A 26112-nucleotide genomic window follows, 5' to 3' on the forward strand; every position below is an offset into this window, starting at 1 on the left:
TTAGTACATCCTCCTTTTGCAAAGATAACAGCCTCTAGTCGCTTCCTGTAGCTTTTAATCAGTTCCTGGATCCTGGATGAAGGGATTTTGGACAAACAATTCAAGTTCAGTTAAGTTAGATGGTCGCCGAGCATGGACAGCCCGCTTCAAATCATCCCACAGATGTTCAATGATATTCAGGTCTGGGGACTGGGATGGCCATTCCAGAACATTGTAATTGTTCCTCTGCATGAATGCCTGAGGATTTGGAGCGGTGTTTTGGATCATTGTCTTGCTGAAATATCCATCCCCGGCGTAACTTCAACTTCGTCACTGATTCTTGAACATTATTCTCAAGAATCTGCTGATACTGAGTGGAATCCATGCGACCCTCAACTTTAACAAGATTCCCGGTGCCGGCATTGGCCACACAGCCCCAAAGCATGATGGAACCGCCACCAAATTTTACAGTGGGTAGCAAGTGTTTTTCTTGGAATGCTGTTTCTTTTTGGACGCCATGCATAACGCCTTTTTTTTTATAACCAAACAACTCAATCTTTGTTTCCAAAATGAAGTTGGCTTCTCCAAATGTGCTTTTGCATCCCTCAGGCAACTCTATTTGTGGCGTACGTGCAGAAACGGCTTCTTTCTCATCACTCTCCCATACAGCTTCTCCTTGTGCAAAGTGCGCTGTATTGTTGACTGATGCACAGTGACACCATCTGCAGCAAGATGATGCTGCAGCTCTTTGGAAGTGGTCTGTGGATTGTCCTTAACTCTTCTCACCATTCTTCTTCCCTGCCTTTCTGATATTTTTCTTGGCCTGCCACTTCTGGGCTTAACAAGAGCTGTCCCTGTGGTCTTCCATTTCCTTACTATGTTCCTCACAGTGGAAACTGACAGGTTAAATCTCTGAGACAACTTTTTGTATCCTTCCCCTGAACAACTATGTTGAACAATCTTTGTTTTCAGATCATTTGAGAGTTGTTTTGAGTAGCCCATGATGCCACTCTTCAGAGGAGATTCAAATAGTAGAACAACTTGCAATTGGCCACCTTAAATACCTTTTCTCAAGATTGGATACTCCTGGCTATGAAGTTCAAAGCTCAGTGAGCTTACAAAACCAATTTTGTGCTTCAGTAAGTCAGTAAAAAGTAGTTAGGAGTATTCAAATCATTAAAATGATAAGGGTGCCCATACTTTTGCACTGGTCAAATTTTGGTTTAATGCATATTGCACATTTTCTGTTAGTACAATAAACCTCATTTCAATCCTGAAATATTACTGTGTCCATCAGTTATTAGATATATCAAACTGAAATGGCTGTTGCAAACACCAAAATTTTTAGAACTAAAAATGATTAAGATTAATAGGGGTGCCCAAACTTTTTCATAGGACTGTATATATATATATATATATATATATATATATATATATACACACAGTATATATATGTAAGTGAGCCATCGGTTGGGTGCGGTTTCTCTGGCCAGCACCCGTCGGTCTCTAGTATCTCCCAGTTTCGGGGGTCTGCTGACTCGGGGCACATTTCGACAATCACTGTTTACCTTCCACTTCGTAATCACATAGGCCACTGTCGATTTTGGGTAATTCAGTTCGCTTGCTATGTCCCTTAAGGGTCGACCATTTCTGTGGTACCTGACAATTACCTTTCTCAAAAATCGGACAACTCTGCACTTCGGGGCTTCTTGCATGTGACGAATGCCAATGCACTAATGCCAATGCTGTTTCCTATTTAACGGGGGAAGGCATGACATACATCACGACCGCAGATATCTTCATTTGCATGGGTGTCCAAATACTTATTGGTAAACAGTGTATATTTTGTAAGTTCTAGTATCCCACATTCTCTTATACTTTACATTATATAATAAATAATGTTCTATGCAACTTTTAACTTTATTAGTCCTAATGGTTTACTTATTCTTTTACAGGGTAAACTAAAGTACCATGAGCACATAACCAAGGGATTTGACAACATGCCTTCTGCATTTATTGGGATGCTGAAAGGGGACAACATTGGAAAAGCCATCATAACTTCCAAATAATCATTTCAGATGCCTTCACTTATATTAAAAGTTCCTAAAGCAAATGGCTTGAACTGCATTATTCATGTTTTACAAATATATAGCATTGAGTATATTGAAAAATAGCTAAGACATAAAATAAGACTGATGCTCATTGTAATCAAATTCCAACAGTCCTTTTTTATTGGAGTGATCACGTTGTTCTTCACATGACACCCTTTTTGTATTTTTAATATTCAAATACTTATTTCATATACAAATAAAACAAACAAAAACCATGTAATAACTGGTGAATTGTGTTATGATATTTTGTGCAATACTTGTTTCTGCCACATGTGGCTGCAGGGTGTCCTGCACATATTAGTGTGCAGTTAGTGTCCCTCTTATTACTAGGCTGACAGTGGTATACAATACCTCCCTAGATCATCACACCAGCCATTGGAGCAGTGTGTTGTTCCATAGCAAAGGTAAGGTTAAAGCGCTTACCACATTGCCTGTGCACTTGAACCTCAGCATGTTATAATTTCTATTATATTACAGGGTCAACGGTTCAAACTTGGAGATGGGGCCTTGGAGGCTCTGACATGCCCCATTGTACTTGAGTCTCATTTGCATATTAATAGAAACAGCTTTTTCATGAAAATGGTGCATCTTTTGGACTATCTAAAAGTGTGATGGGACTCAGCATAATTTTCAGTACAATGCACCATGACTGGTTAAGTCTTGCTGATAGAATGTCAAAACATATTTTATGTCCCAAACAAAAAATAAATGCAACAGCCCAAATCCGTAGTAAAAAGGTAACAAAAGGTTAAGTACAAATCCACTCACTTGATCCCGTTGCTGATATAACGTAGGTTAATGGATGCAATGCGATCGGTGCTCGGAGATCTCTCCCGGCAGAGACAGGAACAAATTAATGAAAAGTAGCAAGGTCCAGCACTAATGATCAGCCATCCATGTATCATAAAACGTAGCTTTTATTTTACATATATATAAAAAAACTTCATGTGCAGCAGTAGGGGTTACAAGAGCCTACATGTTTCGGGGTTGCCCCCTTACTCATGGCATATGGATGCGTGTTAAGCTGCAGTCTTTTAAACAATAAAAGAAACACAAGTAAAAACAAAGCCCCTCCCGTCTGCACAGAAACAGAAACTGAAACTGATTAATTAAGCATCAAGTGTGGTGCTGGAGAGACAGAGGAAAAAGAAGACATAATAATTACTTGTGTTTCTTTTATTGTTTAAAAGACTGCAGCTTAACACGCATCCATATGCCATGAGTAAGGGGGCAACCCCGAAACATGTAGGCTCTTGTAACCCCTACTGCTGCACATGAAGTTTTTTTATATGTACAGTCCTATGAAAAAGTTTGGGCACCCCTATTAATCTTAATCATTTTTAGTTCTAAATATTTTGGTGTTTGCAGCAGCCATTTCAGTTTGATATATCTAATAACTGATGGACACAGTAATATTTCAGGATTGAAATGAGGTTTATTGTACTAACAGAAAATGTGCAATATGCATTAAACCAAAATTTGACCGGTGCAAAAGTATGGGCACCTCAACAGATAAGTGACCTTAATATTTAGTAGATCCTCCTTTTGCAAAGATAACAGCCTCTAGTCGCTTCCTGTAGCTTTTAATCAGTTCCTGGATCCTGGATGAAGGTATTTTGGACAAACAATTCAAGTTCAGTTAAGTTAGATGGTCGCCGAGCATGGACAGCCCGCTTCCAATCATCCCACAGATGTTCAATGATATTCAGGTCTGGGGACTGGGATGGCCATTCCAGAACATTGTAATTGTTCCTCTGCATGAATGCCTGAGGATTTGGAGCGGTGTTTTGGATCATTGTCTTGCTGAAATATCCATCCCCGGCGTAACTTCAACTTCGTCACTGATTCTTGAACATTATTCTCAAGAATCTGCTGATACTGAGTGGAATCCATGCGACTCTCAACTTTAACAAGATTCCCGATGCCGGCATTGGCCACACAGCCCAAAGCATGATGGAACCTCCACCAAATTTTACAGTGGGTAGCATGTGTTTTTCTTGGAATGCTGTTTCTTTTTGGACGCCATGCATAACGCCTTTTTTTATAACCAAACAACTCAATTTTTGTTTCCAAAATGAAGCTGCCTTCTCCAAATGTGCTTTTGCATACCTCAGGCAACTCTATTTGTGGCGTACGTGCAGAAACGGCTTCTTTCTCATCACTCTCCCATACAGCTTCTATTTGTGCAAAGTGCGCTGTATAGTTGACCGATGCACAGTGACACCATCTGCAGCAAGATGATGCTGCAGCTCTTTGGAGGTGGTCTGTGGATTGTCCTTGACTGTTCTCACCATTCTTCTTCTCTGCCTTTCTGATATTTTTCTTGGCCTGCCACTTCTGGGCTTAACAAGAACTGTCCCTGTGGTCTTCCATTTCCTTACTATGTTCCTCACAGTGGAAACTGACAGGTTAAATCTCTGAGACAACTTTTTGTATCCTTCCCCTGAACAACTATGTTGAACAATCTTTGTTTTCAGATCATTTGAGAGCGGGTTGTCCATGTTCGGCGACCATCAAACTTAACTGAACTTGAATTGTTTTGTAGAAAGAAATGGTCCAAAATCCCTTCATCCAGGATCCAGGAACTGATTAAAAGCTACAGGAAGCGACTAGAGGCTGTTATCTTTGCAAAAGGAGGATCTGCTAAATATTAATGTCACTTTTCTGTTGAGGTGCCCATGCTTTTGCACCGGTCAAATTTTGGTTTAATGCATATTGCACATTTTCTGTTAGTACAATAAACCTCATTTCAATCCTGAAATATTACTGTGTCCATCAGTTATTAGATATATCAAACTGAAATGGCTGTTGCAAACACCAAAATATTTAGAACTAAAAATGATTAAGATTAATAGGGGTGCCCAAACTTTTTCATAGGACTGTAAAATAAAAGCTACGTTTTATGATACATGGATGGCTGATCGTTCGTGCTGGACCTTGCTACTTTTCATTAAAACATATTTTATGTTTGTACATATTGTACTGTATCTTTACACTGAATAATAATCTGTTGTATGGAAAGCTATGTACCCTTAAAGGGGTATTCCTCTTTTATTAATTATGGATATTTTCATAGGTTATGCCATAAATACCTGATACTTTTGGGTCTCAAAAAAAAACTAAAGAGTAGAGGGGGTTAACTAGAGGTAGTGGTGCCCTCAGAGTGACTGCTCATAAGGGCTTTGTGAGTGGAGTTTAGACAAGGAGCAGGCAGCCTGAAAGGTACATGTGTGCATGAAGCAGAGCTGGAGGACGGTGTTGGTGGTAAAGGAACCTGATACAAGAGATGGTACCTACGGTATGTTTCTCAGCTGGAAGAATAGACTGCCCAGCTGTGAAAGTATCACAGAGAACACCGATCAGCAGACTATATGTAGTTGCTGTAAAAAGTTGTTTTTTTTTTTTGTTTTTTTTTTAGATTGTGAGCCCCATATAGGACTCGATCGAAGATTTTTAAAGTGTTGCTAGGAGTCTGTTTGCATTGTGGACTTGAACCGATTGTGTTACTGAAGAAGCGGCCAGTAAAGCTAAAACATTGTCCTGTTTTTTTTTTCCTGCTTTTTTTAATTCATATTGTTATTATTTATGAGTAGCCCATAAACATAGAAAATATTACTCACCTCTCCCCAGGCCTTCCAGCAGTGGCAGGTCTAGTCATTTAGTGGACCACCAATGCCATTATTTTTTCCATATTGTCTTGTGAGCAGATCTTGCCGGATGAAAGTCTCCTGATCAAAACGTTGCATTACTTGGATCTGCAACCTCACTTTACCACATACTATTAAAAATGACGTTGTTATTGATTGTGAAACATATTTTTCATGAAAGAATGTGAAAAAAAAATATATATATATTGTCTTCACCATAAGAGTGTGTCCAGCAATATTCTAAGATTTACATTATAGGATGGAGAACCTTTTTTTGCTTAGCACCACAATTAAGAGAGTGTGATACCAGTTATTTTTCTCTGGATTGTTTTATTATTTAGACATCAAGCTTATCGTGTTCATGGTGGCCAAGTATAGCTCTATTATGACAAACAATTTTATGAGTGGAAGGCGGTTCGGACCAGTTTACACTGGGGCAATAAAGGTATAGGTCTAATTGGAACAGTTCTTTCCAGGAGAGCCCAGGGGGTTCTGACACTTTAGGACACTCATCCATATCCCTTAGGGATGTCTATTTTCTGTATAATGAGGGAGGTTGCAAGTTTGGCTGCAAGTGTGAGTTCATACTTGAGTGCTCCTAATGTGGGAGCACACCTCATGTGGGAGTGCACATGAGACTAAGTCAGGGGTAGGGAACATACGGCTCTCCAGCTGTTGCAAAACTACAACTCCCAGCATGCATACTTGCTCTGCTGTTCTTGGAACACCCATGGAAGTGAATGGAGCATATTGGGAGTTGTAGTTTCACAGCAGCTGGAGAGCCGAAGGTTCCCTATCCCTGGACTAAGTGATGCTTTAGAAACAAACAGAATGGAGCCACATCGTATTTATAAGGGGTGACTCGGGAGCATGTCTGGTCATGCAGTGGTGCAGACACGCTTGAATCCAGCTCTATCTCAAACCTTCTGTTTTTAAGGTCTCTAAGAATTGATCCATGGGCAAAACCCATACTACACGGGCCATAGAAGGCCACTCCTCATCCTAGACACCCGAAGTGCCCATCACCAACTTATATTTCTCCCACTAGGAAATCTTTGGCAACCTACCAACAGTGACACTGTGACCAAGGTGCCGACTTACCCAGCTTCCTCTGGCGGTCTTGTGCTGCAGAAGCTGGCACTCATCGCTCCTCCCTCTGGGCATCCCGAGCCGGCCGCTACAGCCCCTTCTCCATTAATGCCATCAGAGTCCTATGTCCACCTTTAAAGAAGCCCTGGTGAGTCTCTGCACCATGGCTTTGCTGTCCTCTTCCTCCCCCTCTCTAACAACAGGAACTCAGCGGCCATCTTGGCCCTTTCCATGTGCTCCTGTCATAACCCTGTCCTCTGGACATCCCACTACCCCACATATTGACAAAAGTTCCTGTATGGTCATATCCTGATTCGATATTGCTAGGGCCCACCAAGCCCTTAGACCTAGAAGCTCTGACCTCGGGAAGCCTCAAGACCAGTGGCGTAACTACCACCATAGCAACGGTAGCAGCTGCCACAGAGCCCGGGACATTAGGGGCCCGGTGACAGCTGCTACCGCTGCTATGATTATTCTCTGAGGTCTTTTCGGACCCCCGAGTATAATGATCGGGGCCCCCTGTTGGTGGAATACTTTCCACCAACAGGGGGCCCCGAAGCTGCAGCAACGGCTGAGACACAGGAGCTGCAGGTCTGGCTCCTTTCAGCGCTTCAGGACGCTCCCCCTCTCTCCCCCCCCCCCTCCCTTTCTCTGTCTGTCCTCTGCCCACCAATGAGAGGAGGAGGCGGGGCTTATTCCTGCCGTCCTGCACTGGAGGAAGAAAGGAAGAAGGAAAATGAAACTAAAGCTACACAGGTACGTACTGGGGTTACTTATTAATGTCAGGCATTTGGGGTGATTACTTGTGTTTTAGTAACTCCATGTGCCTCATAGTAATAGCAGTTAACCCCATCATCTCCCTAACATTAACCCCTGTGTGCCTCACCATAAGAGTTACTGATATGTGAGACATGTGGGGGTAATAGTAATGAAGATACTTTATTATTACCTCCATGTCTCTCACATATCAGTAACTCTTATGGTGAGGCACACAGGGGTTAATGTGAGGGAGATGATGGGGTTAACTGCTATTAATATGAGGCACATGGAGTTACTAAATTGTAATGCACATGACCAGATTTTTTATCCACAATTTGTCCTGGTATAGCGGTCAGCGGGTGACGTGACAGTATTTAGTCCTGTAGGGGCCACTAAGGGACATAATACTGTGTGCAGTGGCCACTATTGGGTATAATACTGTGTGCAGGGTCCACTATGGGACATAATACTGTGTGCAGGGGCCACTATTGGGTATAATACTGTGTGCAGGGGCCACTATGGAACATAATAGAGCGTGCAGGAATGCGTAGGAGGGACTCGGTCGAGATCTTCGGTGTCGGGGGGGCCCCATGTCAAAAGTTCGCCACGGGGCCCCGCCATTCCTAGTTACGCCACTGCTCAAGACGACATAGCTGAATCAGAGAGCAGGGTTGAATACTACTGGGTCAGAGAGCAGAATTGAATACTATGCTCTGAAGGAGTAAATCATGCTTAAAGCTGGGGAACTTAAACTCATTATTATGAATAATAATTATAATCATAATCTACCAATATACTTTCTGTATTAATTCCTCACGGTTTTCTAGATCTCTGCTTGCTGTAATTCATTCTGCTTACTCCCAGTGAATAAAAAAATAAATCAGTCCAACAAGCTGAGATCTAGAAAACTGTGTGGAATTGATTCTAACAAATATACTGGAAAATGTTACAACTTTTTTATTATACAAGCAATAACATTTGTCTCTCAATATTGGTCTGAAAATGGACAACCTCTTTAAGTTATGACTTTGTTTGGAAGGCAACAGAGATTTGATTTTGTTTTATTTCAAATAAATAAAAATGTTTGCCACATATAGTGAAAAAAAAATGCTGACAGGAATTTATGATACCCAAAATGTCTTTATTTATTTAAAATTGCAAGTCATTAGTTCTGGAACCTTAGCTCTTCCACTTTGTTGCACATGAAGTCAGCATTTCCTCCATGGAATCTATACTTCTAGAATGGAACAAACAAGTTAGAAAAAGTGAATGGCCCCGATTGTCCTTTGTAATTGTTGATTGCACTATTACATGTGACAGAGGTCTTACATACATGTATAATAATTTAAAGGGTTGTTTTCTGGACTTAGAAAATGTGACTAAATTCAGGAAATGCTTATTATACGAATGAATAAACATATCTACTTTAAGAACTTTCATGTGTGTTTGGACCATTTTACCATTCCTCATATTTTCAGACTCATGCAATACTTTTTGGTTTACACTTCTTGGTTGTGTGAGTGTCTGATTTTTCAGGAAACCCCTCCCAGGCATCTGCCCACTACGTTTTCTAGCGGTTTTTCATTCATGTCCAGTACACCCTCTGAAGTTGCGCAAAACTCTTTACTTTCTATATACATATTTAAATATATACTGTATACATATTTACCTATATAAATGTGTATATAATGAATGCAGGTTTCCAAGTTTTGGGGAAAAAAAACTCACTATGTGAACATAGCCTGAGCAGGATCCTGCATGAAACTAATACTCAAGAATTCACATCTATTGCACATTCTGCTCATCTCTTTAACTATCCCTTATCTATATACCATACTGCAAGTCTGTTGGTGTCCATAAAACCCATCCGATCACTCACAGAACAATGCATGTCCAATGGAGGCAGAAGAGAGTCTTGAATAGTTAAAAATAAGTAAATAAAAATGTCTTTGTCTACCTGTCCTTGTTACTGCTGCTGCCTCTAGTCACTGCTGTGATCATTTAGATGTGTGGAGCAGGTGCTGGCTTGTCTGGGGATCTGGACTAGCCCTCATCTCCTACTGGCTACTCAGGCAGTCAATAAAGTTTATACAAATGCTGCTTTCAACAGTAATGATATATTGTACATGATTGGTGTAGTTAACAAGTACACAAAGAATGGACCAAATCAGGGGCAAATAAAGATCATATCTTTTACCTCTATATATATTGAATTTTACCATGCAAGAAAATAAAAAATAAAAAATACTGTATTTTTGGACAATAAGACATTTCTGCATATAAGATGTAGATTTAGGGAAGCATAACTGAAAAAAAAAAAAATATTTCATACTAATTAAAATTGCCCTAGTGGTAGAAAGGAGTAGAGGGGTCAATGTCACTTGTCACTAATTGTTAAGATAAATTAGTCAAAGGGAATTATTGGCTAAGAGTGTGCGCCTGCTACTCACAAACCACATACAGAAACCGCTCTTCTGCACATACAGTACACATAAACACAAAGCTCATGTGCACACACAGTAAATATACACACAGACAGTTCGGCTGCATAGACTGTAAGCATACATGCCAGAGTTGTAGATAGAGTAGGGAAACAGGGGCATCTACCACAAGTGCTAAGTGTCATGGGGGCATCAGCAAGCCACTTTGCCTTGGTCAGAGTATTTAAATGCTATAAAATCTAGTTCCACTTCTGCACATGCACACATACAGCACTTTTGCATACTTTGTAAGTATTCATACACACAAAGCTCAATTGTTTTCACACTGAATTGCTTCTAATTTTACAATGTATTGTGATTAAATATACTTTATTAACAAATGTTGGATCATTTCTGCCAAATCCAAAATTTTTTTACTCTTCCCCTTCCTTCTGTATTGAGAGATTTTCCTGCCTATCACTGAATGTTACTGTGAATGGAGTATAGGCCTGAAGTTGGAGATGTGTAAAATATAGAGGAAATGAGAGTAGAGGAGGGTCACTTCAAACAGTTATACAATGATGAGCAAAAGGGTAACAAGGTTTCAAAGTTTTGTCTTTCGGGTTCCATATCTCACCATCCACTACAGCTTCAAATGTGAGACTACCATTATCTTATAGACAATTATCTTGGCTATCTCATACATAAATTGTAACTATTTAACATATGATTATAGTTATGCAAATTCTTGTCATGTAACTGTATTGCTACTGTTTTGCTCCTGGTGGTGGAAAAATATTTTTCTTCATGTATTCTACAAATTACAACCTGTTCTCACATTCTCTAATAGCTCAATGTGTTATTCGGTTGATTCCCAAGTGAAAGGTCACTGGTTCAAATCGAGTATCAACTATGATTTCCTAGGACAAGAGAAACAGCATTATCCAGCTCATCGATGGAGATCGCTCAGCTAAGAAAATAGCTAAAATGCATGCAAGTAAGTGACATGACAGTTGGAAAAATACAAAATGAAGTCCATCTATCCATTCAAACTCCAAGAGGTGGATGTCCAGGAAAAATATCGCAGTCAAGTCAGGTCATCACAAGGTCTATTAGTTCTGGTACAAAGATGACTCTAAACTTTGAAATAGTGCAATCACTGAGGTTCATGCCAGTCTGGAATGGTGTTCAGAATAAAGGTGAAGAAACCTCAGCTTCAATATTGTCATAAAAAGTGTCAGCTTGAGTTTTCCAAAAGGTACAAAAAGTGGACATTAGAAGATGGAAAAGGGTTATTTGCAGCAGTGAGATGAAAGTCAATAGTCTGGGCTCTGATAGGTGAAATGAGTCTGGGAGAAACAAGGGAAAAGGGGGCTAACAGATCAAGAAATTGTCAAGTTTGTGTCATGACCTAATTGTTTGTATATGTTGGTGTGTGTTTCTATTGGGGATTTGATCCGGGCTCCTGTGTTGTGCTGGTGGTTTCTTTGCCACTGGACCATCGGTTTGGGTATTTGGTGTCAATCCTCTGAGAATACTTGAGGTTCCAGGAATCGAACCTCAGGTGTTAATTATTGCCATCATCCTATGGGAGGTTTCTGGGGCCTTTATAAGGAAGAGGGCTGGCTCCACTAGTTGCTGGTTTTTGTGGTCCCAACCTAAAATTCGTGGCCCTGGGAGGAGGAGTGTTTTGCTTGTGCTGCAACTGTCTAGGAAGTAGTTTGTGTGTGAGTTTGGTTTGTCCCTCCACACTTCTACTCTGCCCTGTCCTTCACTTCTGTTTGCCTGGCACTATCTGGTTGTTTGAGGTGGGTTCCAGTTTATTTTGCCCCAGTCCTGTGTTAACCCTTTCCTCACCTCTCCACTGTCCCTCTCCTCATTCTCTTGTTTTGTATTGTGTTGTGCTGCGTGTCTGTTGTCCAGCACATCCCATCCTGTTTGTCTGCAGCTGCATCTTGATTTCTGTAGGGGTCACCACCTTAGAATCCCCAGTCCCTAGCTCTCTTGTAGCTCTTGCCCTATCTGTCGGCTAGGTCTTCGTGCTAGAGAGCCAGGAGTTGTCGGGGCCAAGGCTAGCTTGGGGGCAGCTGACCACCACCCGTAGGCAGGGCCTAGCTAGCCACCGTAGTGTCAGGGATAGTCTCCTTCCCCTGTTTCCTTAGCGGTGCAATCTGCAGTCCGGAATCTGGGTCTGAACTCAGACACGAACGTGACAGTTTGGTGGAGGAAGCCTAATGATTTGAGGTTATTTCATAGACAAAGGTGTTGATTAGAGATGAGCGAACACTGTTCGGAACAGCCGTTCCGAACAGCACGCTCCCATAGAAATGAATGGAAGCGGGGGGTTAAGCGACCGGCCGCCGGCAAAGCGTATGTGCCAGGTGCTTCCATTCGTTTCTATGGGATAGTGCTGTTCGGATCGGCTGATCCGAACAGTGTTCGCTCATCTCTAGTGCTGATATCTGACAAGGACTGTTGATGATCTCAATGTTGAGCTATATGTTAGTATCCTACAAAACAAGTTACTTCGTACATTCATGTACTTTGGATATACTGTAATGTTCCAGCAGGACAACGACCCAAATCATACGCCAAGATAAGCGAAGAAATGGTTCAGTGACAATGAAGTAGAGGTGTTGATATGCAGGGTGCATTTCATTTGCAGCATGCATCTTCACCAAATTGCATCTTAACCAAAGTGCAGATTAACCAAAGTGCACTTATACATGGCATGATTATGACCTTCATTCTTCTCATCACACAGGTATATGATCATCTATTTAATCCACCTCTGCTTGCTGTTCTGCATCTCCCTTCAATCATCTGCTGTAATATTGAATGGTATATGATCATCTATTTCATCCACCTCTGCTTGATCACTGAACTATATTCTAGCATTTCCATGTGTTCTTATCTGTACTAGTGTCAATCTTTTGATTCTCACTGATTTTATGGCTGATCCTGACCAAATGTTTACTTGGAGCCACACTGCCAGTCTCCTCATGTGTCACAGTTTGTAGATTAATTAGTTAACAACTTAAATTAGTGCTAGTTCTGAAGCTCTGCTTTCCTATATAAGTAGATATAGCATATGGGAAGCATTTCATTTGCAGCATGCATCTTAACTGAAGTGCAGATTAACCAAATTGCACTTATACATGGCACTTAAACAGGGCACGGAACAGGCAAACCATGGGAGAACACCAGGTAAATTGCAACCTAAAACAACAAGTTTTACCACATGGTATCCTATAGCTGCACTGTCTCTTACTATCTTAGCCATTGTCTTCCTGCACACCTCTCCTCCATCTCTACCACCAGTACACTCCATCCATATCAGTCCCTCTCTTCTTCCTTCTCCCATGTACAGCTCTCACACTCTTTTCAGTCTCTTTAATCGCCCCTTTACTACTTTTAGCAGTGAAACCAAATATAAGCACCCACATAAATCACTGAACCACCTTCTGTCTCTGTCCATGTTACTCCTCCTAGCTGCTGGGGACATCTCTTCTAACCCCGGCCCTCCTTCCTTCACTAACTCTTCTTCCTGCACACATAGAAGGCCTACAAACCTCATCAATATTTACCGTGTTCCTTCCCCTCACCTCTCCCCTGTCTCCTTTAACTGCTCTCTCTGGAACGCCCGCTCTGTGTGCAAAAAACTAGAATATATTAATGACTTATTCCTTAGTAAATCCCTCAGCCTGCTCGCCCTTACTGAAACTTGGATCCAGCAGGCAGATCTGCTCTGTCTCATGGTGGCCTACAATTCTCACATACCTCTAGGCCTGACAACAGGCAGGGTGGTGGGGTAGGCTTACTTCTGTCACCACAGTGCATTTTTCAGGCCATTCCAACGGTACCCTCACTCACATTCTCCTCATTTGAAGTCCTTGCTATCAGACTTTTCCGCCCACTCTCCTTACGTGTAGCCGTGATCTACCGTCCACCTGGCTCACCCAACCAATTCTTGGACCACTTGGCTTCCCCACTTTTTATCCAGTGACATTCCTACCCTCATCATGGGTGAATTTAACATCCCTATTGACACCCCTCACTCTCCAGCTGCCTCACAGTTTCTCTCATTAACCACTTCTTTTGGTCTTTCACAATGTTCTTCTTCTGCCACACATGTAGGTGGAAACACGATTGATCTTGTCTTCCATAGACTCCTCACAGTTTCTAAATTTACTAACTCTGCTCTGCCCCTCTCTGATCATAACCTTCTGTCTCTCACCATCAGTGCCCTCTCCCCTTCACAAGATACACCTATCCAACACACATATAGGAACTTGCGTACTATCGACACCCAGCACCTCTTAGATACTCTACAATCCTCTCTGTCCCCCATCTCCTCAATCTCCTGTCCCAATCTGGCCACTAGTCACTATAATGAAACCCTTAAAAATGCATTGGATGAGGTGGCTCCCCCCTCCACTCGTAAAGTCCCACATAGGAGGCAGCAAACCTGGCACACGCCACAGACACAATTTCTTCAGCGGTGCTCTAGATGTGCCGAATGTCTCTGGAGAAAATCTCGTTCACCTGCAGATTTCCTCCACTTCAAATTTATGCTTAAAACATATAGTTCTGCCCTTTACCTTGCCAAACAAGACTATTTCACCGCCCTCATCTCTTCTCTCTCCAGCAACCCTAAAAGGCTTTTTGAAACTTTTCACTCCTTACTCACACCCAAGGTGCAGATGCCATTCACAGACCTTAGTGCCGATGACCTTGCCACTTATTTCCATGATAAAATTGATAAGATCCGTCAGGAAATTACTGCCCAAGCCCCAGGTGGCATTGATCCCACCACCTACCATAGCACTGATTCCCTCACCAACCGCACTTCAGACTGTCCATTCTCATCTTTTGTAAATGTTACAGAAGAGAAAGTCTCCCAACTACTTTCTTCATCTCGCCCTACAACCTGCAGCAGTGATCCCTTCCCCTCACACCTTCTCCAATCTCTGTCGCCTGCTGTCACTACTCACCTTACTAAAATATTTAACCTCTCTCTCTCTTCTGGAATCTTCCCATCCTCCTTCAAGCATGTTGTTATAACCCCGCTATTGAAAAAACCCTTCCTGGACCCATCCTGTGCTGCTAACTATCGACCCGTCTCTAACCTCCCCTAATCCAATGGTGACTTCTCTCTTCTTATTCTTCTGGACCTCTCTGCAGCTTTTGACACTGTTGACCATCAACTTCTCCTCACTATGCTCCGCTCAGTTGGCCTCAATGACACTGTGCTCTCCTGGTTCTCCTCTTATCTCTCAGACTGCACTTTCAGTGTATCATTTGCGGGCTCTGTTTCCTCCCCTCTTTCCCTTGCTGTTGGGGTTCCTCAGGGCTCGGTCCTAGGCCCCCTGCTCTTTTCTCTCTACACAGCCCCCATTGGACAAACCATTGCCAGATTTGGCTTCAGGTACCATCTTTCTGCTGATGACACCCAGTTATACACATCATCTTGTGACATCACCCCTGCACTCATACAGAACACCAGCAACTGTCTCTCTGCTGTCTCAAATATCATGACCTCACTCTATCTGAAACTAAATCTCTCCAAGACTGAACTACTACTGTTTCCACCATCTAATAGATCTGTCCCTGATATATCCATTGCAGTCTCAGGCCTTACTATAACTCCTAGGCAGTATGCCCACTGCCTCGGGGTCATGTTTGATGCAGACTTTTCCTTCACCCCTCATATTAAATCACTCGCACGTTCATGTCACCTCCACCTCAAAAACATCTCCAGAATACGCTCTTTCCTTACCAGAGATACACTAAAGACACTTATTGTCTCTCTGATTCATTCTCGCCTTGACTACTGTAACTCCTTACTAATCGGTCTTCCCCTTTATAAACTCTCCCCTCTACAATCTATTCTGAATGCAGCGGCCAGGCTCATCTATCAGGCTAGACGCTACAGTGATGCCTCTGGTCTGTGCCAGTTGCTACATTGGCTTCCTATTCATTATAGAATAAAATATAAAGTTATCACTCTCATCCACAAGGCACTCCATAATGCTGCACCTCCATACATCTCCTCCCTCTTCTCAGTCTACCGCCCAACCCGTGTTCTCCGTTCACTTAATGACCTAACACTTACATCCTCTATTATCAGAACCTCCCATGCTCATATACAAGACTTCTCCCGAGCTGCACCACTTCTCTGGAATGCTCTACCCCGGACAATCAGATTAACTCCCAATTTCGACAGTTTCAAACGCAAACTAAAGACACATCTTTTCAGACAAGCCTATCACAATTTCTAACGTAAACCCTTAACCCTCCTCTGTCCCTGCTCTCACATTTCCCCACATGATATGATGTCATCTCATGCTAACTTTATAGGTCCAAGCTCCATCCACATATTAAAGGACACGACTGTTGACGGCTCATAAAGTCTTATGTTTATGTAATGACAGTCACCTCTATTACAAAAGTGTTTGATCTCTGCATAAGCAATGCCGCTCCTGCTACCTCTTGTGTCACCCCCTCTACCTCATAGATTGTAAGCTCTTGCGAGCAGGGCCCTCAGTCCCATTGTGTGAAATGACTTTCTTTGTAATGATTCTTTCTGTCTGTATTTGAACCCTACAAATTGTACAGTGCTGTGGAATATGTTGGCGCTATATAAATCCAATTTCTTCTTCTTCTTAATAATAATAATAATAATAATAATATTATTAGGCGGGGCTTGGTGCGGCTGGAGTGCATCACTCACGTCTCCCCTCCCAGTACCTGCCCACACTCTCCTAACCCCGCCTTCTCTATGATACTAATCTAGGGAGGCGGGGACGGGGCGCAGGGCGCTCTGAAGCTACATGAAGGACAGAGGACCGGACCAGCAGAGAGCAGCGGCAGCAGGTAAGTTGAGCAAGTTCACGAGTAGATAGATATTACTGTACATAGATACTACTGTACATTGACTTGTCTATCTCCTCGTGAACTTGCCTCGTCATCCTGACAGCAGCGCAGCACACAGTGATTCACCTGCTGCATTCGGACTATAAGACATACCCCCATTTTACTCCCATATTTGGAGGAAAAAAAGTGCGTCTTATAGTCCGAAAAATACGGTATTCTGTACAATGTACTAGGAAGCTGGAAAAAATTCAGAATGGGGTGGATTTGAAGAAAAAGTGTATTTGTGTAACTTTCTTACGAGCTTCGTTTCTACAGCGTTCACTGTGACATGTCATCTATTTTTTTATGTTTCGGTACGATTCTGGGGATACCAAATTTATATGGTTTTATTTATACTTTAATCCCTTAACAAAAATCCAAAACTGTACCAATTTTTTTTTTCCCTAAAAGTCGCCATATTCTGACACCCATATCTTTTTTATACTTCCGTGTACGGGGATGCATAGGGTGTCTTTTTTTGAGGGACCAGGTGTACTTTTTAGTTATACCATTTTGGGGAATTGTTATTGCTTTGTTCACTTTTTATTCAAATTTTTATCAGAGGCAAAACAGTGAAAAAAATGAAGGTTTGACACTTTTGATTTTTCTCCCTACTGCGGCGTTTACCATACGGGAAAAACATTTTTATATATTTGTAGATCAGGCATTTTCAGAGACAGGGATATCTAATGTGTATGTGTTTAACAGTATTTAAGTACTTTTATATGTGTTCTGGGGAAAGAGGGGTGATTTGAACTTTAAATTTTTAAAAAATTTTAAAAAAATGTTTTACTTTTTTTTCCCATTTATTAGACCCCCGTACAGATCTTGAACTCCAGGGGTTCTGAACACTAATGCGAAGCTATTACAATGCTAATAGATTGCAAAATACCAGCAGTTCTATTGCAGGATACTCTATGTAAACATATTGAATGACAGGCCGGAGAGCCTTCACAAGGCCGCCGATTGTAAAACACCTAGCATCTGCTGTACTAGTACGGTGGATGTTGGGAAAGGGTTAAATATTGCCTCTTAAAGAATCTAATAGGTTAATGAGTAGAGATGAGTGAGTACTGTTCGGATCAGCCGATCCGAACAGCACGCTCGCATAGAAATGAATGGACGTAGCCGACACGCGGGGGGGTTAAGCGGCCAGCCGACGTCAAAGCGGAAGTACCAGGTGCATCCATTCTTTTCTATGGAGCATGCTGTTCGGATCGGCTGATCCGAACAGTACTCTCTCATCTCTATTAATGAGTGCTACAATGCCTGTTCTGCTTCATTTTCACCACAATAGGCAAATGTGGGCAGAGTGGGTAGAGATGAAACAGGGGTGCCTCAACCCAACATATTTATTATAACTCACACTAATTTTTGTGTGGGTTATAATGGAAATATACACTAGCTCTGGAGCCTCAGTCTTGCCCTGAGCCAGTAAGTGCTTTTATTAAAACTGGCATATGAAACACCAGTCTTAATTATTCTGACCTACTTTGGTAAAAATCATTTAGAAATGCTAGTAGATCTAATTGCAAACAAATTAGCAACTAAAATGAATGTGCATACAAATTTGGTGTAACATACCAAGTTCCCATTTCTACAGAACAAAAATGTTGGTACTCCTTCGATCTGATATTCTTCTATAAGTTCCTGTGAATAAAGATAAATTAAATTATAGTAGAAAAATGGCACTGTCACCTTTGTAAAAATGGTAGAATTTTACCTAGATTACATTCACTTTTAATACTTACATCCTCTCTCTCAATGACAACTCTGGCAAATATTACATCAGGCATCTGATCGGACATTGCCTAGAAAATAAAGTGCTTGGTTAGCCAATTTAAGAAAGCATTTTTTTAGAGACCAAGTGCCCAAACTGCAATCCAAAACTCACTAAGTTATCGCGAAGTGCCAACACGGCAATTTAAACTTAATACACTGCAGATCCACAATTTCGGACAGTTACGGACCAACAAATCACAGTCGTGTGACTCGGGCTTTACACAGCTTTCAATAATACAAACAACTTTGTACTGAAATGTAAAGCTATCTTCATTTGATACTTTGGAACAATTAATGTTCACTATTTACATCGCACAGGATCTGTTTTATAGTGTTTTATTACAACCTGTATTAATATCACGTCTGCTATAAAACAGATATTGTGTGACATAAATAGTGAGGGGACCTCAGACAGTATTATATGCTCCGCAGTGGCCCCCCTACAGTATTATATGCTCCACAGTAGGCCCACCACACAATATTACTGTTAGGACGGGCCGGGGCCTCCTCTGTGCTGCGCGGAGGCATCCAACCCGATCCCTATCCAGCACCGGAGTGTCGGCCTGTTCCGGTGCTGGGGTAGGCCGGATACCTCCGCTTGAGTGTGTGGAGGTTCTGATTTCCCCCTAATGCCGGGACTGGCACTTCCAGGGTCGGGGGTCAGCGGTGGGCCTGAAGCTATTTAGGCCTCATTTTAGTTTCGTCCCATCGCTAGTTATTCATTTTCCTGCAGTATCAGCTCCCCTAGCGACGAGCCTCTCTCCAGTCCCCTGTCTCCTTTCCTGCTTCCTGCCTATTTCCTTGTACCTGGATTCCCTGGATGTGTATGACCTGGCTTGCCTTACAGACCTCCTCTCCATGATTCCAATTTGGCACCTTCTTGATCTCCTGTGTATGACCTTTGGCTTCCACCTGACCTCCCTTTTGGATGCTGATTTGGCTACTACATTTACCTCCTGTGTATGACTCGGCTACCTCGACTTCTCTGCCTCTACCACCTCGACTTCTCTGCCTCTGCCTTCTGCTACCACATGACCTCCAGTTACCGATTCGGCATGCCTGACCACAAATCTGCTCCTTGGGTATCTATGTGAATTCCCTGGATTACCCCCCTGTTCATCTACTACTCCAGACCATCTGGTTCTCTGGGACTACATTCTAAGGTTAGTGTCCAGGTTTCTGGGTCCTCCTACTTGGGGTTCACTGGGTGTGTGTCACTCCCTGGGCAGTTGCGGATCTGGGCCTCGGACTTTTACCAAGTCCAACTCCATCATCAGGAGCTCTGGTGAAGAACTCCAGGGTCTGGTTCGGCTCGTTCTCGTTCTGCATCAGGTTCTTAACAATTATATTCTCCACAGTACCACAGTATTATATGCTCCACAGTAGGCCCCCACACACAGTATTATACACTACATTGTAGCCCCCCCACAGGATTATATGCTCTACAGTGGTACACACACAGTAGTATATGCTCCTCAGAACCCCCCACAGTATTATATGCTCCTCAGTACCCCCCCCCCCCCCCACAGTATTATACACTCTTCAGTATGACTGACTGACACACACACACACACACACACACACACTCACACCCACGCTCACAGTCACACTTTTATACTCACCCATGAAGATCTGCCGGTGTCAATCTCCTTTTGACTGTGGGCACTGATGACTCACATCATTGCGCCTGCGTCGGGTCAGAGGTCAAACTCTGCAGTCAGTGTAGGCCACGGTCATGCGATCCGCGGCCTACACAGATAGCTTTCAGCTGTATGTGCATTTGCACATACAACTGAAGGCAGCAATCACTCATCAACGGAGAATCCTGTACCGGATTCCCTCTTACTGACCGTTCCAGGCGACCACACGCGTGCCAGCATAGAGGGTTCTGCATACCCTCTCTGGCACGTGTGCCATAGGTTCGCCATCACGGTTCTAGAAAAAAAATTCTATTTACCATTTACTTGTGGATATCACTTTTACAATGTTCATTGTTTGGTAATAAGTAGAGATGAGTGAGTAGTGTTTGATCGAGTAGGTGTTCGATCGAATACTACGGTATTCGAAATACTCTTACTCGATCGAACACTACTAGCTGTTCGAAGTTTAAGGTTCGATGCTATACATTCTGCCAATCAACGCTGGTTATTTTCTTACCTTTAGAAGTCTTCTCCGTGCAGCGTCCCCACGGCGTCTTCCGGCTGGAATTCACTCTGCCTAGGCATCCGGCCTAGGCAGAGCCGACTGCGAATGCGCGGGCATGCCCTCGCATGCGCAGTCGGCTCTGCTCAGGCGTCGGGCCGGGCAGAGCTGACCGCGCATGCGCAGTTGGCTCTGCCTAGGCCCCAATGTCTAGGCAGAGTGAATTCCAGCCGGAAGACGCCGCGGAGGCGCTGCGCCGGGAGAAGACTTCAAGGAGAATCCAGCCCGACCGTCACTCGTGGACTTGGTAAGTATAATTTTATCGAATGTTGCCTACCCCTGAAACGAGCATTCCCCCCCCCCATAGACTATAATGGGGTTCGAAATCCGTTCGAACAGTCGAACAGTGTGCGGCTGTTCGAATCGGATTTCGAACCTCGGACATTTTAGTGTTCGCTCATCTCTAGTAATAAGGACTCCATTAATCCACAATCAGATTGAGTAGAAATGGAGGAAATTCAAGACCTTGACCAACAAAGATCATACCAATACCAAAGAGTATAACAGTCCTTGAGGTCAACAAAGCAACCCAAGGTAAAACACTAACCAACTAAAGGCTTTAGGAATTAAGAAATGTTTTTTTGAAGCGGTTTTTTACATGAGGCATTTTTCGTAGCGTTTTTTGTAGCATTTTTAGTTTTTTGTTTCTTTCCTCCAGCACAGTGTATGGACCTTGAAAAAGCTACTAGCGGTTTTACCTCCTCCCATTGACTCCATTGTTTTTTTCAGGCAGAATCTGCAACTGCTAGCAGAAAAAAAACACTAGTGAAAAAAAAGCTAGAGGATCCTATAGAACTCAATTGGGAGGTGGATTTTGAAGAGGATTCCGCGTCAAAATCCAGACCAAAAAAAATTTGTGTGAACCCAGCCTTAGTGCTATTTTTAACCCCTCAAAGACACGGCCAAAAATCACCTTAACGACAAAGCTCCTGTTCTCTAAATTTGAAATGCACTGTTTTTCAGACCATAGTCATACCTCAAAAATTAAGGAATTAATGAATAAATATTGTCTACCATATTGCTGCTTTACAGGTGCACCCTTTTTTTCAAGCATACTTTAATTTTAGGATGTTAGTAGGCTAACAACTTTAACTGCACTTTTCTAATGTTTTAAGAAAATTTACAAAAAACAGACCAATTTAATTCTGAAGAGACTTTTAAGCTGAGGCCCCATGTAGCAAAACACAGCAAAAAAAAACCCAACGGAAAAAAACATGTAAACGCATCATGTTTTTGTCATTGCATTTTCAGAGTTTCCCTCTACAGATTTTCTGCGCTTATTATACCTATACATAAAATGCATGTTTCCCAGGTATTATTGACATAATGCGATTTTCAAAAACACTGGTGTTTTTGAAAACACAGCTTTTCCGCTGCAGATTTTTTTCTGCAGTGTGTGGATGGGAAAAGCCATAATCACACCCACTTTGCAGGTACTGCAAAATGTAGCGTTTTGTGCAGTGGCATTTAACCCTTTCACTGCCAGACACGTAGCTATACTTGCTCCCAAGGTGGCAGTTCAGTAGCCGAGGACGTAGTTATTACATCCTCCCTACTAATGCCGATATCTCTGGACTGCATCAGCATATCTTGATGCTTTAAAATGCATTTTAAAGAAGAGAATCTCATCTTTAAAATGATACCAGGGACTTGATGATTATACTTACAGTCTTGGAGCGATGTTGAAAACACTATTTGTCATTGAGATCCAACTGCAGATCTGAATTCCCAACAGCGATTCAACAGTGAATCGCTCCAAAACCGTAAGCATAATCATCAAGTTCCTGGTATCATTTTAAAGATGGGATTCTCCTCTTTAAAAAGCAATTAAAAGCATCAAGATATGTTGATGCAGTCCAAAGATATAGAGCTCGAAAGTGCCCCCCCCCCCTCCTGTCTAAGCAAGCAATTTGCAAACTTTAACAGGAAAGGGAGAGGGACACGAGCAGTTCAGAAGAGAGAGAGAGACAGAGAAACAATCAGACTCTGTACATACCCTGTATGTGACAGCAAGAGGGGAGTGTCAGGGACTCTATTGTCCCTATTAACCCTTCTCCTGCCAATCAGAGAACATACTATACCTTTGTCTCTGATTGTCACATACAGGTATAATGTAATTCCCCCCTGAGCTTTACTAGTGGGGTATTCTTATGTTATACCTCCTGAACATAACCAGGAAGTTTATTGGCGCTGTGACCCAGGCATTTACCATTGTCCAGGTCGCAGCGCCAAAAAAAAAAAGTCGCACCAAACACTTACACAACATATACATAAAGTCGCAAATAAAGTTTACATTTCACCCAATCCCTGTCCTGTCTATACCTGAGCTTTCTACAGTAAAATACGTCTCTAGTGATGTCCATTACGCACTAAAATAATAGTAATAACGATTTTCACTAGAGTTGAACGTATAGATTGCTAAAAGTTTTATAGGGGGATGGAAAATAACATTTTTATGTAAAGTCCTATTTAATTTGCATGCGCAAAATGGGATGGCGCATTTCTGCGATTTTGGCGATTCTTTAACACCCACCCCTGTAAATATATTCAATTGTGGTATTTATGAACTCCTCACATATTGCAGTTTTATGTACAGTACATTATGTTTGCAGAAAGGGATTGCTTGAGCCACACTTTAGTGGCAAATTTGAATTTTTGCGCAATTTTTGCTAGCAATCTCTGTTTGCCGCAAAGTTGAATGAAGTTGGTTGTATATATGAACTATTAAATTGTGTTTTTATATACGGTATGCTGTGTACTCTGAAAAAAGTTAGATTTTGGTATCACAGTCACCGTTTGGTAGGTGCAGTATAGCTTTTTAACATATTAGTGAACAACAGCAAAATCCTGCTTGTCTTCTGTATTCGTGTTTTAGGGAGTCTGAGCTCTTGTTGTAGTTGATGTTTGCGGTACATATAGTATATTTACACATTGTATACACCATAAGCTATTATTTTAAAAGTATTTTGTATATGAATGTGAGATTGAACATGAGTTTTAGGTGCAAATATGTGTTTTAGCGTATTTTTTTCAAAAAATTTGTGTTGGTCGCAAAGTTGCATGAAGGTGGATGTGGCTATCGATGACCCATTAAGAAATTTGTAATCTTCAGGTTGTCTACTTTCAAAAAATATATAGGGTTTAGGGGTTCACTTACTTTTCATGGTGTGTAATCCCTACATTTTATAGGATGATACTTTTTTAACATTTCCAGCTTCAAAGCAGATTTTTGTTCCTTCCAGTTCTAGCGATTTTCTGAAGACACGTGCATGCAGGTTCAGGCCATAGTGATATGTATGAACTCTGCACATGTTGAACTCTTATTTTTAGGAGGTTTGGTGCATTAAATGTTTTGTTTGGTTTCCGCTTTTAACAACTAATATACATTTATTTGCATTTTTTTCATAAAACATTCACTTTAAATCAAAATTGCATGAAGGTGCCTGTTCGTATAGAGTACCAAGTGGCATTCTGACAATGCTACAGGTATGTACTTTAAGAAAATATATAGGTATGGGGGAGTTGGATGCTTTTTTAATGTTGCAATTTAGGTTTGATTTGTTCATCTCAAAACTGTGAAAATTGCTCTGGCTACTGGAGGTGCAAAATTTCCAGAGACCCTTGGCAGCGAAAAGGTTAAGCAGAGGCAAAACAAAGCATTTTCACAATATGGGACTCCAGGAACAGTGTAGATGTAGGTGTTGTTGGCACCCGCTAGCTACACCTCCACGCTGAATTCTTGATGCAGCCTGTAGCTGTAACACTCAGGAGGGCCAGGGGTGGTATCACGGGTAATATATCAGATGTGGCCGGATTTCAGGGGGTCCCTGGGTCCCAAATGTGCACAAAATCTCCTTTTTGATGTCCCCGACTACCCACCCCCACGTTGATATCTGACAATGACAACAGACAACCAGGTCTCGGGGTAGCCGTTGCTCTTTTACTAGCAGGACAAGGTAATACAAATGTACATATGTAGTAATTCTTCACATACAATACAGCGATCTTTGTAGGTAGTGTCCAATTGAGCAGGTGATAGAGTTTGGAGCAGGAATGCTTTGGATAGCTTAATTAGTAGTTGCTTGGGTAGTTAAACTTGTATATACTTGTAAAGATGGCCTGTATCCAGGGGGTTAGTCCTCAACAAACTGGATACACGTATGTAGGGGAGCAAATACAATTCAGCAGCGGGAGACCCTCAATTTCTGCCAGACTAGCTATGGGCTTCTTAAATATAGATTTGTCCGAAAGACTTACTTGAATAGAGAGATACGTGTGGGGTCCCAGATGTGTGGATAAAACAGGTCCGTCAACTTTTAGCGCTTGCCGGCTTGGAACTTCAGAGGAAAACACTCTCTGAGGAGAATCTTGAGTACAGAGGAAAAGCCATCTCTGTTGGAAGTGCTCTCAGACTTGGCTGCCATTTTCCACTTTCCATGTGTCTGTTAGCTTCCCATGTCTTAGACTTGTAGCTCCACACCAAGAACAAGAGACAAAAGGTCCCCAACCCCCCTAGAGGGGGTGCTAACTCCTCCTCCTCCAGGTCAGTCAAGGGAGCTTGATTGGTCCTGAAGGTCACCTGATCATAATGGACACTCCTTCACAATGACAACTCAAATTACAATGGCAAGTATAGGCAGGTGTAGTTCACAAGATGGTGCATTAATAGACCCCCTGTGTGCTGGCTCTGGTAATATAGAAACACTGGTAAATATATAGAAGGAATGAAGGGGGAGGGAAACTCTTTACCTTATATGCAAATGTCCATACCATCTCTGTCTGCAAGGACTATTAAAGGGACATTACATAGCCATGCAGTTATCCATTTGAATTGGCAATGCATTTTAGCATTTGACACAAATAATTGAATATGATTTATAAAATTGATATAAATGTTAATCTAACTTTGAATAGATTTGCGGGTGTCTTATGTTTCTGCAATTGTGTCCTGTAGTCTGCACTGTTTAGTACGTGACTCCCAGAGTCGAGTGATTTTGTGCAAATGTGCAAAAAAATAAATCCAGTGAACACACGTTCGCCTGACCAGTCACTCCTATTTTTCTCACCAAAATCACAAAGTGGCACTTAGGCAATTCTAACAGCAAAACAGTTGCAAGAAAGGCACAACACATACCAAATTCAAGTGCAAACAGACTCTTTAACACATAATTCTATCATAGTTTTTGTATTTTGTTTTTACTTCATTCA

General features: G+C 42.0%; 2 protein-coding genes across 4 annotated transcripts in view; one reads left to right on the top strand and one right to left on the bottom strand.

Annotated features, from left to right (window-relative positions):
• Nucleotides 1–2092, top strand: part of LOC142210837 (prostaglandin reductase 1-like) — a 36296-nt gene extending 34204 nt beyond the window's left edge. For all 3 annotated transcript variants that reach the window (XM_075280301.1, XM_075280293.1, XM_075280310.1), the window contains one exon: nucleotides 1935–2092. In XM_075280301.1, the coding sequence (XP_075136402.1) occupies nucleotides 1935–2048 (114 nt within the window). In that variant the 3' untranslated portion in view covers nucleotides 2049–2092. The remainder of the gene's footprint in view (nucleotides 1–1934) is intronic.
• Nucleotides 2093–8720: 6628 nt separating this feature from the next.
• The window catches only part of LOC142210967 (thioredoxin-like), a 41085-nt gene continuing 23693 nt past the window's right edge, over nucleotides 8721–26112 (bottom strand). The window contains exons 3-5 of the mRNA XM_075280344.1: nucleotides 18672–18731; nucleotides 18505–18570; nucleotides 8721–8822 (exon numbers count right to left, since the gene is read on the bottom strand). Coding sequence (XP_075136445.1) covers nucleotides 8751–8822; nucleotides 18505–18570; nucleotides 18672–18731 — 198 coding nt within the window. The 3' untranslated portion in view covers nucleotides 8721–8750. The remainder of the gene's footprint in view (nucleotides 8823–18504; nucleotides 18571–18671; nucleotides 18732–26112) is intronic.

The sequence above is a fragment of the Leptodactylus fuscus genome, chromosome 1 (assembly GCF_031893055.1).
Source record: "Leptodactylus fuscus isolate aLepFus1 chromosome 1, aLepFus1.hap2, whole genome shotgun sequence".
Taxonomy (NCBI): Eukaryota; Metazoa; Chordata; class Amphibia; order Anura; family Leptodactylidae; genus Leptodactylus; species Leptodactylus fuscus.